At 31.6% G+C, this 17,793-nt stretch overlaps 2 protein-coding genes across 3 annotated transcripts; one reads left to right on the top strand and one right to left on the bottom strand.

Annotated features, from left to right (window-relative positions):
* Positions 1 to 1,971: 1,971 nt before the first annotated feature.
* LOC139491636 (uncharacterized) lies at positions 1,972 to 4,326 on the bottom strand. Its single transcript, XM_071279417.1, has 2 exons — positions 4,134 to 4,326; positions 1,972 to 3,577 (listed from the first exon to the last, which is right to left on the bottom strand). Exons 1-2 carry the CDS (start codon positions 4,236 to 4,238, stop codon positions 2,765 to 2,767), a joined length of 918 nt encoding a protein of 305 aa, XP_071135518.1. The 5' UTR covers positions 4,239 to 4,326; the 3' UTR covers positions 1,972 to 2,764.
* Positions 4,327 to 8,823: 4,497 nt separating this feature from the next.
* LOC139492515 (uncharacterized) lies at positions 8,824 to 13,739 on the top strand. 2 transcript variants are annotated; one of them, XM_071280688.1, is made up of 2 exons: positions 8,824 to 8,992; positions 11,160 to 13,739. In XM_071280688.1, the coding sequence occupies exon 2, from the start codon at positions 11,171 to 11,173 to the stop codon at positions 13,025 to 13,027; it is 1,857 nt and encodes a 618-aa protein (XP_071136789.1). In that variant the 5' UTR covers positions 8,824 to 8,992; positions 11,160 to 11,170; the 3' UTR covers positions 13,028 to 13,739. The 2 variants fall into 2 exon arrangements, with proteins under 2 accessions (XP_071136789.1, XP_071136788.1); XM_071280687.1 differs by having other exon boundaries at positions 8,830 to 8,882.
* Positions 13,740 to 17,793: the final 4,054 nt, after the last annotated feature.

Below are 17,793 nucleotides of genomic sequence, written 5' to 3'. Positions count from 1 at the left end.
TCGTCATAGTTTCGTGTCGTGTTGACTGTACATTTTACCCGTTTATCTTTCCATTTCCATTTTCATATTTTGTGTGTAAATAGTCTGACAACTCAATCGCCGTTGAATTCATACATTTTTTAATCATTTTATTTTTAATATTTAATATTTTAACTCAGTGTTGATTTCAAACAATAAATAGTGTTGCTTTATTCATGATTCTAATATGACGTGCTTCTTTCTCTTTGTGAATAAACCCATGCTCTAAATCCAATAAAATGTGTTTGCACATGCGTATATTGACTACAGCAGAATATTGAATTTTATCAAATTGGTATGCATTTGATATATTTTATTGAATTAAAACACTTCCAAACTCTTAAATGATGCACATGTTGTTACTTATTCATTCATTATGGCTGCCATGTGCTGCAATTCGAAATTGACATATTTGACCTAGATTCGACAACTGTTCATGCTGGATGTTGAAAACTCCTCCCTCTGAAAAAATCACATTGCCAGTCGTTTGCTTTTTTCCCAAACAAAAAAGGGAGGTTCATGGAAGAGCCTACACAATCTCTCTATACTTATACAAATCGGACATAGAAATTACCTTTAATTGATTGTCCTAATCAGAATCGAAATAATTGATGCAAGCTATTATACTTTATTGTAATTTAAACATGTGTAGGCATTATATTCGTGTTATTTTATCTATTCACTATCGCTCGGGCAAAACTAATCACGAATATAATGCCTACCCATGTTAAAACTACAATAAAGTATAGCTTGTATCAATTATTTCTCAAACATCTCGTCTTCGAAACATTCAGTTTGGACATCAATCATATCACTGGGGTAAAGCTGATAACCATAACTCGATTCAAGGCGGATGAAAAATAGGTCAGTATCTGTATTGTCTTGTTAAATTGTTTCTATATCATTTTCTTTACAAAGAATACATTGGTACGATGTAAATTTATAAAAGATCCACACGGAAATCACAAGTTACTACCGAGATGTGTGCATGAAACAGGAAATTCGATTTGAAAAATCGGTAAGATCACCGTAAATCATCATTAAAATATTTTCGAGATGACCGTAACATATAACAAGGATGAACGTGATTGGTAAAAAGATAACCGTAATTTGTAAAGGATGACTGTAAGCTTTACATCAGTGTATATGGACACTGTCAACGTCAGATGTTATATGTGTCATATAACCGGAAGACACAAAAAGTTAGACTTATATTAGTGTCTGTACAATATGTCAGGTTCTTAAGCGCCAAAATGGAATGTATCAAAAGACGGGGGTAATTTAAACAAGGCATAGTAGGGGGTGGGTTGAGATCTCACAACACATGTTAAACTCACCGCACTTTTGCGCCTTGTACATTTTTTTTTTGTTAAGGGGCCAACTGAAGCCCGCTTCACGATTTTCTCGCAGTATTGAAGACCAATTGGTGGCCTTGGGTCGTCTTCTGCTGTTTGATCGGGTTGTTGGCTCTTTGACTTATTACCCAATTTCATTCTCAGTTGTTTAGTTTTATGTGGAGAGTTAAATTTTGTATCCTTGGCAATCATACCACATTTTCTTATTTTTAAATATTATACTTTCTGCCACCAATATCCCATAAGAAAACTATTAAGATAAAAACCAAGACTGGCGAGGTACCTAGACATATGGAAGTTTGATGTATCAGACAATTGTGTCCATTTACCATAGAAATAAGATAACAGATATTAAGATAAAAAAAACTTACAGCAACAAGATGCTAAAAATATGGAAGTTTGATGTCTTAAACTATTGTATTAATTTACTTTAGAAATAAGATAACAATCAAATTTAATTCAAAATTAGTAAAACCTATACCACAATGTCAGCTATAAAAGGCCCTGATTTATGTACAAAATAATGAGAGAGAAAAATGATATGCAACAACATATTACATTTGTTCTTAGTTAGGAGGACCTTAAAAAAAGGTCAACATTTAGAATATGTGAACGCCTTTTATTAAAGGTCAAATGATATTTGTTCAGAACAAAGATGAGTGATAAATAATGTTATAACATTTTAAGTAGTTCAATACTAATAGTTTTCCCTTTTGAATATTTCACTACACAAACTTTAGATCTTTTGTAAATTCCTCTGTTCACAAAGGAGTAGGTCCGGTAAGGACCGATTTTGGCCTCAAATTTCAGGTTCATCTGACGACAGATTTTGACCACTTTTTAAACACTTAAGTGTCTATTTCATTAGATTCAATTAGTTCAGGTGAAAGATTTTAACTAATTTATTCATTAAAAACGATTCGATTCAAGCTCAAATATGAAAAATCTACCAAATATGCCGAAAAATGTCGTTTTTCGGATGGTTTTTGTCAAAAATGAAAGTGGCCGCATCCGTGTTCATCCTCAACCTTTATATATGTTGTGTATTATCATCGAATACAACTTACATTTCAATATTAAGGATGAACACTTATGCGGCCACTTTCGTTTTACACGGAAATCGTCTAAAATTTAACTAAAATGCTAGAATTGTGAAGATTTCAGTAATTTTAATGGTGCTAGTACCCGATATATGTGCATTGTATTGTGAAAAACAGCCCATATTTATGTAGCAGAAGCATTTAACTAGCCTATAAATAACTAAAAGTTTACATTTTAACAATTTTGTAAAACTGCTATATTTTGGGGCCAAAAAGGGGTCTTACTGGACCTACTCCTTTAATTGGAAACTAGTCTTTTATTGCATATGTGTATTAATTAATGGTACAGAATTAAACGGAAGTGGACGTTTCTGAAGTTTCAGAAGATGATGCTGTTGAAAACTCATTACTTGGTGTGGTAATCACATGTTGTGTAGTTTCAGTTTTACTCGAAGTCGTTTCTAATTTTGAGTTTATCGTTTCCATAGTTACGGAAGATGATGGAGTGATTGTAGTAGTATCGAATGCTACATTTTCAAGAACAATACTTATAGAAACTTGTCTTATTCCATTTAATGGAGGAGTTCCGTTGTCTTGGCACATAATAAGTGTACCCAACACTTGTGGAGACAAACTTTCTAATGAAGATGCTACTTCCACTTGAAATAAATAACTATCAACCTTTTCTATCTTAAAAAATCCCGGTTGTATCACTGAACATTGCACTATTCCGTTTTTACCGTGATCATTATCCTTTACAGTAAACGTTGAGAATGGTTGTCCAACTTTGGAAAATTTTGAAACTTTTACGGCTGAATTTTGAAACTGAATAATTGGAGGATGATTATGTTCCTTGTGTTGTCTAGTTGTTGTGGTAAGTATCGTGGTTGATCTTTTTACGGTTGTTGCAACAGTTGAATCAATTGTCGTAATATTCTTTTCACATTTACCGTAAATTGATACGAAATCTACACTGTTTACATTCGGAACACAAACTAATCCGGTTTCACATGGACAAATGGCTTCATTCATAACTGTTGAACAAGACCACTTTACTTTACCAGTATGTTTACACATAGTATACTCAGGCAAAAACTCATCTCTTGCACAGCAAAACTTATCAGGGCACTGCGGTTTTCTTATGTTACATCTAATTTCTGGTTGCTGAAATTAACATAAATGAGAAAAAAAATATCAAGTATGTTATAAGCATGAATAAGCGAAACTTACATATTTATGACAGAGCGCTTTAAGTCAGAAATACAAAACTTTTTAGAACTAATTTTGCTGTCAGGTGTGTGCTTTTGTACCGTTTTGAAGGCCAGAATGAATCCTGCAGAAGAAGAACTGCCTCACTTAGACTCTGAGATAAAGAATAAAGGAAGATGGCCACTATAGTGCCATTTCTTTGCCTTTTTTTGTATATTTTTTCTTGTGCACGTATTGATTTTGTCATCGAGGGATACCCAATATCCTTTGCATTTTATTTTGATAATGAAATTATATTCAAATACTTTATGTAAAATTAAACATTTGCCCCTCACAGCACAAAATATGAACAGTCGTTATCTAGATAAACTGAAATGGTTTAAAAAGTGGCATGCAATTTACTATATTTAATGATAAATTTTAGTAACCAATGGTCTCCTGACTCTGAAGAATACTATTTATAATTTGTATGCGATAAACTCTATAATTATATATTTATACATTTACTTACCTCTGTTGTTGTTGGTGTTGTCGGTTGTGTCGTTTTCTGTATAGTAGCCTGTTGGCTTGGAAATGGTAAAACAAGTAGTACCGAAAATAATATGTATTGAAACATTTTTGTTCTAGTCGTATTAGTAATCTCAAATTTAAGACTTATATACTATAAACATCTGTATATAATCCCATGACCTGTACCTGAAGTATGCCCGACATCCAATTAGTTATCTAGGTACGTCAGGTATTTCGAAAGAAATAAAGTGGATCATTTAAGGTTAAATATATGACGAAAGAAGACACGAAGGCATTTTACCATTACAATTGAAGTGGAGTTCAAACATGATAAATGTAGAGAAATCTGTTTGTTTATAACTGTTGTTTGATTTTTTTGTATTTCGTTTTCTAGTATCTTAGATATATACGGGGAAACAGTTGATCACCAACATATCAACATTGGATATACATAACTATGTGATAGGAAAGGCTGTTGATATACAAAATCTCGAAAGATTCATGTCAGACAAGCTAGTCACAAAAAGGCCTGGCCTGACTATATATAGCTAGAGGAAATAAGGTCAACATAAAAGAAATGTGCATGGATACAGTTATGAAAGCGTAAATAGTACAATGGCATAGTTACGCAATTTGTTTAATCCTTTTGAATTAAATCATGTTTTCTTTTTCAGTTAATACAGCAATTCTAATATTAGTTAAATCACACAAAAGACTTTATAAACATGACTTGTTTTTTGAAAATAGGACAAACGACTTAACTTTATTTATAGTTTTTTAATTGTTTTTCTCTCAGATTTTTTTTTCGAATGGTCTAGCTATTGTTTTATCTAAAAAGTTTACTCTGACTGTTAATCAAACTGGCTACATGTAAATTGCGTTCATCATAATTTTATATTTCTGTAATATTGTTTGTATTTCACTTCAGTTTGCGTAATCATCATTTTTGTTTAATTGACACGGATCGATATTACTTGATAGTTTTGGTCTACTTATGTTAAACAAAAGTTTAAGTTATAAAATAAGAATAAAAATATATTTGGTCTAAACTTTAAGTTTGATGTACATCAAATCATACCGTTTAGGGTTTTTTGCTGAGTTAAACCATTTTTGAATTTACCTTCGCCAAGAACCCTCAAAAGTTGGGATATAAAAAGCCTTGCGGTCCTACCAATTTTGACTAAATAACTTAAACTATCTAAGGCCAACTATTGTTGTTGTTCATATCGTAGTTTGGTTTCTGTCTCATTGATGTATAATTCCTCAAAACTCTTTTTATTCATATTAATTTGAAATAGTTATCATTTGAGTTTTGTAAAATTTCCTAATAAAATTAACTAAGTTTTCATTAAATGAACGTAATTTTTCATAAAAGAGGTACAAAAATGACTACTGGGCTAATAATAGACTCCTTCCGATCCGTGGACTACCAGTATTGTATATTATGCGTTTCACAAAATGTGAAATTTGAAAGAAAGAAAAAAACTCCGTTTGCGTTTATTATGGAAATAATTACATTCACAAATCAAACCTAACACATTGCATCAAAATCTGTACGTTTAACTTTAAATCACATATTTATATAAACTGTCTGAAATTATGAAAGTATGTTTTAATGCAAGTTTGAATGAACATTTTAAAATTTTAAAATAAGAACTAAGCAGATATGGAGGTCTGGAAGGGGGTCCTTAATTTCGTCATTCTTTAATTGTATAGTTAATTTTTCTCTTCATTTTATTTATTTTACTCTCTATTCTCAATATTTTTTTGATATTCTAGCACCCCATTATTGATTTTTCGTTTTCTCTATTCTTCATTTTTGTAGCCTTTATTCTGCAGGATTACCCATTATTCTCTGTTCTGTAAACCCCTTCAAGACCCTCAGAGGATATAGATAACCGTCAAGGATACTTCAATACAACGAAAAAATAAAACCAAATTCAAATTGATTTCTTAAAAGTATTTGTTTTCAACCACATTGTAAAGGATAGCAACTTTTTGACAAAATAACAATAAACATTTGTGTATATTTATATAAGATGCCTACTCTAAAGCGGTGTTTCAAATATCAGCTTACACGATTTAAAATAGCACACTCAGTGTTTCATAGTGCAGTATGCTAGTATATACAAAGAAACAATTAAAGTCAGTCGGGAGTCAGTTTTCTGTAATATTCGCACGGAAAATACTGTTACAAAAGTAAGGATATTTAACTTGAATTACTTCATAAAATATTAAGATGATTTAACTAGTACAATACATTAAATATTATACATCTTAATTTTTTTGAAAGTAACTTATTTTTCTAAACTTTTGCTCATTTTCGTATTCATAATCGCATCAGCCCCTGTGTGTTGTTCAGTCCTTGTTTGTTTTACATGTTTTAGGAAGAGTTTCGTATTGCATTAGTTTATTATTTTCTAATGTTTGTGCTATTTTGTTTTTTAATGTCTATGCTACTTCTATCTGAATAGTATTGTCAAACCTTAGTCGAAATAAAACTGTGACTTTTGTTTCTAACTTTCATGTACATGTGGTCATGTATAGAGTAACATCTACCAATGGTTTACAGATTTGGTAATGTATGATTAATTTAAATCAATTATCCTTCAATAACAAATTTGAATAGTAGAAGCACGATTGGTGTGTCAAGTTTAACAGGTACTTCTGCTTATTTTGAGGCAACTGAGTTCACCAGACAAGCCCTCTAATCCAATCTTAGCTAGGTTCGTGCTGCTCAGTCCTTATTTTTATGTGTAGTGTTCTGTGGACATTTGTTCCAGTTAGTTTCTTCCCGCCTTCTTTAGATGCAGCTATTTTGCTTTTTTTTTTTTTTTTTTTTTTTTTTTTTATCGTCGATCAATATTAGTTTTATCAATCGTCTTTCATTAACAAATTTGAACTGTAGAAGCACGATTGGTATTAAAAGTGAAGCAGGCTCTTCTGATAATTTTGAAGCAATCGAGTTCATAGGGAAAGCACTCCAATCCAATTTCAGCTGGGTCCGTGCTGCTCAGTCCTTTTTGTTCTGTGTAGTGTTTTGTGGACCCTTGTTTTCTCTGGTCTTTTTTAATGATACAGCTGTCTCCTTCTTTCGTCGACCAATTTTAGTTATTGTGCAGTGAAAGGATTTGTAAACAAAATCCATATGATATTGTATTTTGGATTGTCACCATCCTATTATTTCTTCCGTAAGGGCGGAGATATGATCAGAGTAATTATTTGGCCACTGAACTGTATACGTCTGAATTAAATGATATTAAACTTAATTTTAGTTTATTTTATTTTTCTATAGATAACAAAACAGAACATTTGAAGGTCTTTCCACATCAATTTGACGAGAAGCTACTTTCGGTTTACAAAAAGTAACTATTGGCGTCCAAGCATAGGTTTCAGCATACTGATTCAATAAATAAATGTTTCTATTTTTTTTGCCCGAAATAAGGAAGATATCTTAATTATTGCCTGAACCTCAAATTTAACCGTTTACATGGTCAAGCTAGGGGTAGTTTAATTTCAATAATTCAACATTGCCTTAACCTCAGATTTAACAATTTACATGTTTAAGCTAGGGGTAGTTTAACTTGACCTCACCGCAGATTTAACAGTTTACATGGTTAAGCTGGGGGCAGTTTAATTTCAATTATTAAACATTGCCTTAACCTCAAATTTAAAAGTTTATATGGTTGAGCTAGGGGCAGTTTAACTTAACCTCAGATTTAACAATTTATACGGTTAAGGGGCAGTTTAACTTAACCTCAGATTTAAAAATTTACATGGTTAAGCTAGGGGCCGTTTAATTTCAATGATTAAACATTGCCTTAACCTCAGATTTAAGAGTTTATATGGTTGAGCTAGGGGAAGTTTAACCTAACCTCAGATTTAACCATTTATATGGTTAAGGGGCAGTTTAACTTAACCTCAGATTTAACAATTTGCATGGTAAAGCTAGGGGCAGTTTTAGCTTAACCTCAGATTTAACAGTTCACATGGTTAAGCTAGGGGCAGTTAAACTTATATGCATTTATAGTTTAAAATGTATAACGCTTATATAACAAATTGATTCAGAAACAAGACAGGATTTATATTACGATGCTCGATTACTTTACCGAAGAAGAAATTAAAGAAGTGAAATGATAATTGCTGTTAATAGTTTATGTGCATAAATACTTCAACACTGGTCTATTTTATCCGTTTGATAATCTATGCATTGAAGGCAATGTTAGCCATAGGTCATCAATAATTCCACCAAAATGTTGTAATGTTTAAAAAATATGGTCATTAGACATGAAATCATTAAAAGTCAATACCCATAAATCAATTGTCATATTTTGTTCACGGTTATAGCACGAAATGAAAGAGGGAAGATAGGATAGGGACATTTAAACTCATAACTTTAATACAAACCGATAAAAAAAGTTAAAAAGATTATCAATTTGAATGCTAATTTCGTAAATATATATTACAGATTTACAAAAACTGCAATTGTTAAAAAGATTCAGGTTTCAGCAATGTACTTAAATATAGTTTGTCTGCCGCTTCAGTTTAGTAATTGATATTGACGCTTTGTTTTTATACATAATAGAAGTAAACGAAAACTGAAACAAAATAAAAACTTCCTCAAGCAAGGTTTGTGATTTGTGAATCATTATTTCATTTTGTTTTTAAAAATATTACCACTTGTATAATCTAATTTTAAATAAAGGAAATAGAAACACAGTTTGTGTGATGTCTTTTGGGATTTTTTTCCGTATGTAAATGATAAATTTTCCAGTGGTCATATACAAACATGTCAATATATTTTTTGGAAGATTTTTTTTAAGTCTCACATTTATTATTAAAGTAGATTTAGCTATTCATGTAAGTACATATTATGATAATACAATGAACATCGGTAAGATAATCAAAGCGACATACTATGTGTAATTCCGTTATATATATATAATGCATAATTTCAGGATTTCTCTTTTGTATAACCGCCAAGGAGTGCTTTTTGACAAAACTTACCTTAAAAAACGCATTAAATTAAATACTATCAGTAATAGGCAGCGTTAGTTTACCGATGTTCAAATGCAGGAATAAGGGCTCCAAAAAGGGCCAAAAATTAGCATTTTTCTAGTTTCCAGCCAATAACTTGTGTTTAAGTGAATAGATCTCTGTGAAATTGTACTACAAGGTTTCATACTACAAAGGAAAGGCTGGGATTGAGTTTTGGGGTAATTGCGCCAAGGAGGGATTCAAAAAGTTTGGGAGTCTAATTCTTTTAAAGGGTTCATATTTTTTTTTCAAAATTTTTCAAATTTCAAAGTTTTGAAGAGTTTCAAGAAGGAAGAAGAAACCTTCAATTGCACAGTATTTGACCACATTTATTTTGTGTCAGAAACCTATATTATGTCAAAAATTTGATCACAATCCAAATTCAGACAGTATCACGCTTGAATATTGTGTCCAGGGTTCGACCTCTGCGGTCGTATCAGGCTGCGCTCAGCGAAACATTTTATTGTATAAGGTTAGTGTTAAAATTGACCACTTTTGGTTTACAAAAGGTCACTTTCGGTTGACATTTTTGAAGCTTAGATGACATCAATCTTAATGCAGAAGATTATATGACTTTATCATTCTAAGAAGAGAATTATAATTTAGTACGCCTTACCAGCCTCACCACAAAATAGTTTACGCTCAATCAATATTGGTACCAAAAATCCTTTTTATATGTCGTGTACTTTTTAAGGGATTATAATTTTAAATGTGGCGGAAAAAAGAATAATAAATATAGATTCAATTGTTCAAGGGAAATAAGTCTTACAAAATAAACGGAAAGTGTGTTGTCTCTGACTGCAAGATAGATATCGATGAACCAATACTTGGTATCAAAGATCATTTTAATATGTCGCTTACTTTTTGAATTCCTTTGATTAAAATTGTGGCAGAAAAAATAGAATAATAATTATAATCAGAAGAAAAACAGTTAGGTCTTTCCTTTGGAAATGAAGTCCGTGCATTTTCTTTTATAATTTAATTTCATAGGAAGATGCGAGGGAGACAATGAGAAAGAAAAGTTCTTACATTGCATTTTCATTTAATTGGATGGGAAATTTGTCCTTGATTTTATTGATTCAGTTTATAAATGTGACAGATTCTAAATAGGGATCCACACTTTGACATTATGATCTAGATATATACAAAGACTTCTTTCTTTATAGGCGGAGATATGTATGTGTATTTACAGCACTGTTTAGTTGTATTTATAGGTAATGGAGGGCTGATTGCAGATAAAGGGCAATTCATGCAATTGATAATTGATCATTAAATTTTTAACAACCGTTTATTGTTTTACAGATAATGTGCATATTTCAACAGGTGTTTGAATTACAGAAATGTACTTTAAGGCTTCACAAATAATTAACGTATTTTGTTTCTCTTTTTCTAAATCAAAACGACGTTTCGAATCACCAATTTTATTTGATGGTTACATATTTAAACAAAGAAGACATTGTTTCTATACAGAAGCCAAAAGATAATTACATTTAGTGTATCATTTGTAGACATTCAATGAATTGGATCAAATACTTTAACTAGTATAATTATTAAAAGTAGATTTTCTAGTTGTTATACACTTTACATCCTGGTTAACATTTTATAACATCACGCAAATAAAATCACAAATTCAGACAGACACAAGGATAAACGAATGTTCTGATTAAATTACAGAGTCTAATATATTTAAGTATTACTAATTACTTTGATAAATTAAGAAAATGTATTTTTTAAACATGACTTCAATTTATAATTGCTTGTCCGGATTTTCTTTAAGTTTGGCATCGCATCACTAAAATTGTCGAACTGTACATCTGGTGCACTGTAAACTTTATACCGTTTATGTTATTAAACTCTTATTATTTTTTAAATGTTTTATGTTCTGACAACTCAAATGATGTGAACATCAATAATTTATGTAATATAATTGATGCTTTGTCAGGTACAATGTCGAATTATCATCTCTGCATAATTCATTTTTATTATTTAGAAATTGTCAACATGAACTATACAGAAGACAAAAAACTTTCACGTGACTTTTACCATTACTTGTGTAACATAATTGGTTCTGAAGATGTTGTAAAAACAAGGCGCAATATATTTACAGTTATGGACTTTATAATTAATACTGATAAACACTTTACATTTATAAGTAGTGGCAGCAGAGCAGAAGGTATTGATCTAAAGGGCAGTGATTACGATCAAATGCAAGTTCGTGAAGGATTTCGTGTGTATGAGAGTATTATGGATGAGTATGAGGGTGTTTTGGATGAAATATACACCTCAAATAAATTACCTCTGCTAATGGACACCTTAGATACAAAACCTGGATTTACGAAACTGAAATTGTATAACAAAGTACGTATACACACCAACACCATGCAACTAACGGAAAAATGGTCTTACACGTTTGGAAATGACACATTCCTTTCGAGCAAAATTATCAGGGAATCAGAATTATATCCTGGTACAGTTATTCACGGTCCTTGTCAATCTGTACCAGATATACTTGATATTGCAGATTGTTTCCGATGTAAAGAATGGATTTTACAAGCTGAACAGTGGATAGATAGACCAAGATCTACTTGGCCAGATTATAAACTGGTTACTACAGTTGTTCAATATGGTGTTTTATTTGTTCCTATTGGATGTAAAAACTCCCCAAGCGAGGACATAGAATGGCGGATTTCATTTTCTATGGCTGAAAAACAGTTAATTTGTTCGTTTGCACACTCGCAGTTATTATGTTATGCGTTATTGAAAGTAGTTTTGAAAGACATCATCAAACCTAATCACGGGGATCTCATTTGTTCATATTTCCTCAAAACAATTATGTTTTGGTTATGTGAAGAATCAAATCCTTCAGAATGGAAACCAGAAAGAATGATTTCTTGTTTCATGAAATGTTTCAGACGACTTATATACTGTGTAGAATATAAAACATGTCTACATTATTTTATCCCAGACAACAACCTTTTTGAAAAAAGATTTACAGATGAACAACAAGCAGAATTACTGTATACACTACGGCTGATATATACGTCTCCTTGGGTGTCAATTTTTGCTACGTCGACCTTTAAAAAGTATATAACAGATTCAGGAAATTCACCTATGTTAAACCTCACATCGTCTTCGTTATCGTGTCTCTTTTATCCGCATTTGCTAATGCAAAATCGAATGTTAAAACTTGATCATACAACCATCAAACGTTCCCTAATGGCTTTCATTTATTTTCCACATGACGAATTCTGCAAATACATGATGTCTGTTGGTTTAAACAAATGCACACAGAGGTTTAACGTGCTGATCTTTAACAGGAGCAACAAATCCTTTTATAAAGATTACAATATAACATTAGGCAACTCCATGCTTGGTTTATTTTCTGATGCATTGACATCTTGGTTGCAGTTAGCATCATTCTTTTACAAATGTAAGCGTTTTGAACTATGCATTGATATAATAACCTATTGTCTGTCCAAGTGTACAACAGATAACATAATTGTACGTGTGTCAAATAGTTTAAAAGAACAAACTGTTTTCCAAAAAATCAAGCAAGCAGTTGGTTTGTGCCTGACGTGTAAACATTTTATACTTCAAGACGTACGATTTATTAATCCATTTCATTTACTGCCAATAGAACTGATCACTTTAACAACAATTTATAAAAATGTCAAGATCCCCCCTGTTGTTTACTGTAATATGTTATTATTTTTGTGCTTTCATCATCTTCACGACGCCAGTGGAAAACGTAATGCTATTCGGGATCTTGAATTAACAATTAGGGCAATGTGTTTTATTGATGAGGACAATTTTGGGACCGTCGACAGGTGCCTCGAGATAATTAATGAAATGATATAATACTTAAGAACAAATGTAGGAAACACATCGAAAACATGGGTACGTCGAAAGAACACTTTCCTCTTTCCCGTACTTTGACATTCTTATTTGTTTTCAAATGTGTATATAACTGTCGATGTAAAATAAGTCATAGGTTCATAGCGAGTTAAACAAGATGTCAGAAATCGGGAAAAATAAACTTATTCTTGTGAATCAACAAATAAATGATGATACTTTAAATTATTTCATCTGGTGGATGGTTTCGATATTCAGGGGAAAATGTTAAAATGATTGACCAGAGTTATGAGGAAGGAAACTAAAGTTTACATTATACAAAATTTACGGATAAGAAATTGTCTTGCCTCAATAGAATTAATTTTCGCGGTTTTTTACATTGCCTTATAAGCGGGAGGTTTTGCTAGCAGGTTCAACCCACCATTTATTCTAACAAATTTTCTGAACCAAGTCAGGAATATGGCAGTCGTTTATCAAACAGATCGTTTCTATATATGTTGGTATTTGCATTTGTTGTAGTTCGGTGTTTTTGTTGTTCCGTTGTTTTCTTGTTGTAGTTGATGTGTTTCCCTTGGTTTTACTCTTCATCGAATTATGACTATTGAACAACGGTATACTACTGTTGCCTTTATTTATCATTTCTCTGTAACATTGCGGTATGTATCACATAAATCTATAAATCTTGTTTTGTGAATTAAAATGTAGCTACAACTGTCAATATTTGAATTTAATTTGAAAGATAAAAAGCAGTTATATAAGCTAATATAGCCTGCAGAGATGCAAAAGATACAAAATTGACAATTAAACCTATGTCATGGCATAGATCTAAACACAACAACAGGAAAATTAGGTTCAGGATACACAACATTATTTTCTAAAGACCGATCAACACACACACCACACTAACTCGGGGTATCATCATGTGACCTTAAAGGTTAAGTAGATACTGCTACATATATTGTACCTTCGTAGAGCTCACACATAAGTACAAAGTTGGTTTTCATTCAGTGATGTCATATTTAAGGAAAAGACGGAGTACCGTGTTAACAACCAAAAGTTGATGCACTGCTGGTGAATGTTTGGTCCCCGAGTATATCACCACCCCAGTAGTAAGATATTCGTTGTTGACATGACATATCAATGATATTATCATTTTTAAATAAACAATGAATTATTCGAAAAACTCCGAGTTTTTTACCCATGGCCTAGATTACCGTAGCCATATTTGACATAACCTTTTGGAATTTTGGATCCTCAAAACTCTTCAACTTTGTATTTGATTTGGTCTTAACTATAATGATTCTAGCGTTTGGCATATAAAATTATAAGCCTGGTACCTTTGATAAGTATTTCCAGCCACTGGGTCGATGCTACTGCTAGTGGACGTTTCGTCCCTAGGGTATCACCAGCCCAGTAGTCAGGGAGTTATTAACCAAATATTCAAAGCGGTGAAGTTGATGTTAACGTCGTAACCATAATTCCGTCCTCTTTTGTCGAATATGACATGCATTCTCTGAAGTTGTAAATTGACGTGCCTGGTATTTAGCATCCCAAAATGTGTGTAATTGAAAATACTTATTTAATTATGCTTTGGTTTTTCGATAACAAAAGCGATGTGAGTACCCAGTTGGTTGACCATTACCACAATGTTCAAGCGGGAAGTGACTTAAAATGGAAGTTTCTGAACTGTCCGACAGGCCTATTTGCTTTACAAAAAATGATAGATAATGACAAAAAACAGCCCGTTATGAAGTCATTGACAGCTTAAATTTAGTGAAGTCTTACACTGATATATTCTTGACAATTTAAAGCCCATTTTATGTTTTTAGCGTCGATCATCATTTTATTGTGACCCTTAATCACAAGCAGGGGACTGAACGTTGCGTTTTTGTAAGTTATAAATCTCATAAATCTCGGCAAAAGTCAGAAAAGTCATACATTTACATCCTTTTTTTTCTTTTCGATTGAAGAAGAAGTTTCAGTTATTTTTTAGGTTATATTTCTAAATATTATAGATCGCCTGTGATGATAAAGCCGTTTTGTTAAATTTTATAGAATTCCTAACTTTCCAAAGAGTCCATTTAGAGTAAATAATAATTATGTTCATAAAATTATCATCTTTGAGAATCCCTGTATATAGTCCTAAAAGTATGTCCTTTTCCACAAATGAATTATTTTAAAATACCTATTATATTCGATTGGAAAAGTATTTCTTGAAGCTTATTCAAAACTAATTTTGATGTACTGCAATTACAAAATGAATGTTGGATAGTTTCTGTGTTATTGTCATCATGACAAATATGACATTTTCCATTTGATAATTTTCTGTTTTCAAATATACTTTCAGTGTATAAGATATTGTTTATTGACCTCCATTGAAATTCCTTTACTTTATTTTGTATGCACACATATTTTTAAGTCTTACCCATAATTATTTCCAATGTAAATCGGTTCTAAATATTCCTTCCCATTTAACTTGACATTTTGGAGATATATCTGTATTTAATAACGTTCGAAAATTTTTAGTTTTAGCTTTGATGGTTTTATCTTTAGGTCATTTGAATTTATAGTTCCAAGGTCATTAGATAGCCTTAATTTCATTTTATTATTTAAATTAAGATTTTCGTCGGATATTAAAATTTGAACAACTGTTTTAGGAATTGCCTGTTTTATTCTTGAATATTCAGAACTACAAGTAATAAGTTTCCTCTAAATTTCATTGCAGCTTATGAAATCATTAATCGCTTAACTCCATATATCTTTAATTGTTTTAATATTACTTTAAAAAAAAAGAAGAGTATGATAATGGTTTATTATTTAACAAAATAGAGGAGATTCCAAATATTCTTATGTCTAAAACATCTTTTTTGTTAAATGGTCGCTTAATATTTTGTATGAATCCGGACCATGTATTTATGATTTTCTGATAACATTGTGGTAAATGGTTAATTTTTAATCCCTTCAAATAATTTTGATCATTTACATATAGAAAACGTATCATTAAATTTGTCATCATATTTTCGTAGATAATATTTAGCAATGGCATACCAACTTTATAGTGGCTCTTGTAGTATGCGATATAAAGGTTGTATTTGTTTACTTTTAATGAACATGTCAATATTTACCATGCCTATCCCCCTTTTGTTTCATCCAAACCGCATTTATTTTTATCTACCTGATTGACTTTCCCATTCCATATAAATTTCTAAATTATGTTATTTAATTCTTTTTTATATACTTCTGGTATTCCTCGTATTTCAATTTTGTAGGAACAGAGAGAGAGAGTATCTTAGTTTTGACTATAAGTATTTTACCATTAAAAGAAAACTTTCTACTTTTCTATACGTGGAGACAATATTTTTACTTTATCAATTATTTTCTGCATATATCATCATTATATGTTTCGTAACCGTGACAGACTCCTAATGTCTTAACATTAGTTGTTAGATCCAGTTGAATAATCGGCAAACGTACACAAAGTTTGGGTTTATAATCTGTTATTACGCCACTAATTCAATCTTTTCTAGCCAAAGTGTACTGTATGGCTAGTTGCAACCGTATGATTAGTAGACATGTTCTTAATGGTGTGAACTTTATAAAGTGTACGCCAAAGTATGGTTTGGACCCCAATTTAATGGTTCACTGTACATGGAAAATGATAGTGCAAATATTGCAATGATGTACTGTGGACACTTTTCTTGTAATTATTTTAAATTAAAGAATGAATGTCCTATTTCTTATCCGGGTTTGAGGTTTATACTTTATTTGGATTTATAACCATTTTGATTCGAGGGTATAATGGGTTTTATGTAGATGTTCCGAACCATATGAGTATTTGTGCTATTTGCGTTGGGTTGTGACCATTTGCATATGGTCCCGGTAATAACACAATAGACGTTTAAACACTGACCTTCAATAATATCACCAAAACAGGTTTTTTTGGGGGGTTATTTGATAATGTGGGAACAATTATCAGTTGGCATAGTGAAAGATGTCACAAGTCAATATTTATCAAAATAATCACTTTTTGGCCTTTTTATCATTTTTTGATTCGAGCGTAACTGATAAGTGTTTTCTAGACGAAACGCGCGTATGGCGGATATATAAAATTTCAATCCTGGTATCTATGTTGAGTTTATTTTCCATGATAATTATAATCATTGTTTTTGGATTTGTCTTTACGAAGGTCATTGTATCAACAAATATGCAAAAGTTCTGTTTTACAGGAGGTCAATGGTTTACTAAAAGAAAATACTGCATTATAACATTCATATTTCCGAAGTACTTTCCGGAATATTAGAAAAGTTCAAACTTAAACATTTGCAAACCTTAACACTTTTGCATCACTATAAAACGGGGAGTGCTTTGAATCGTCAGCAAAATATATAACTGCAAAGGACCATGATCAAAACCCTGAATACATAACTAATTTTGTCATCCATTTTTATATATTGTTTTCATAACTAACAAATGTAAAATAATATTTATTTACATTGTCCGTCGTTTTCAGTCGTCCTTCCGTCAATCGTAAACTATTTCAAAGATCTTCTCCTTTGAAACTACTTGGCAGATTGTAACAAAACTTAATAGGAATGGTGTATGGAAGGAACTCTACAAACGATCCAACATTAGTTCCAGTTTGATGAACTACATGGGCGCCATACCCCATCTTTGGGTTTTTTATTGGCCAGTTTTCAGAGATCGTCTCCCCCTAAATCTACTCGGCGTGTTGTAACCAAACTTGGTAGGAAAGATGTACTGGAAAGACTTCT

The sequence above is a fragment of the Mytilus edulis genome, chromosome 10 (genome assembly GCF_963676685.1).
Source record: "Mytilus edulis chromosome 10, xbMytEdul2.2, whole genome shotgun sequence".
NCBI classification, from domain to species: Eukaryota; Metazoa; Mollusca; class Bivalvia; order Mytilida; family Mytilidae; genus Mytilus; species Mytilus edulis.
This window is presented reverse-complemented; position numbering and strand designations above follow the sequence as displayed.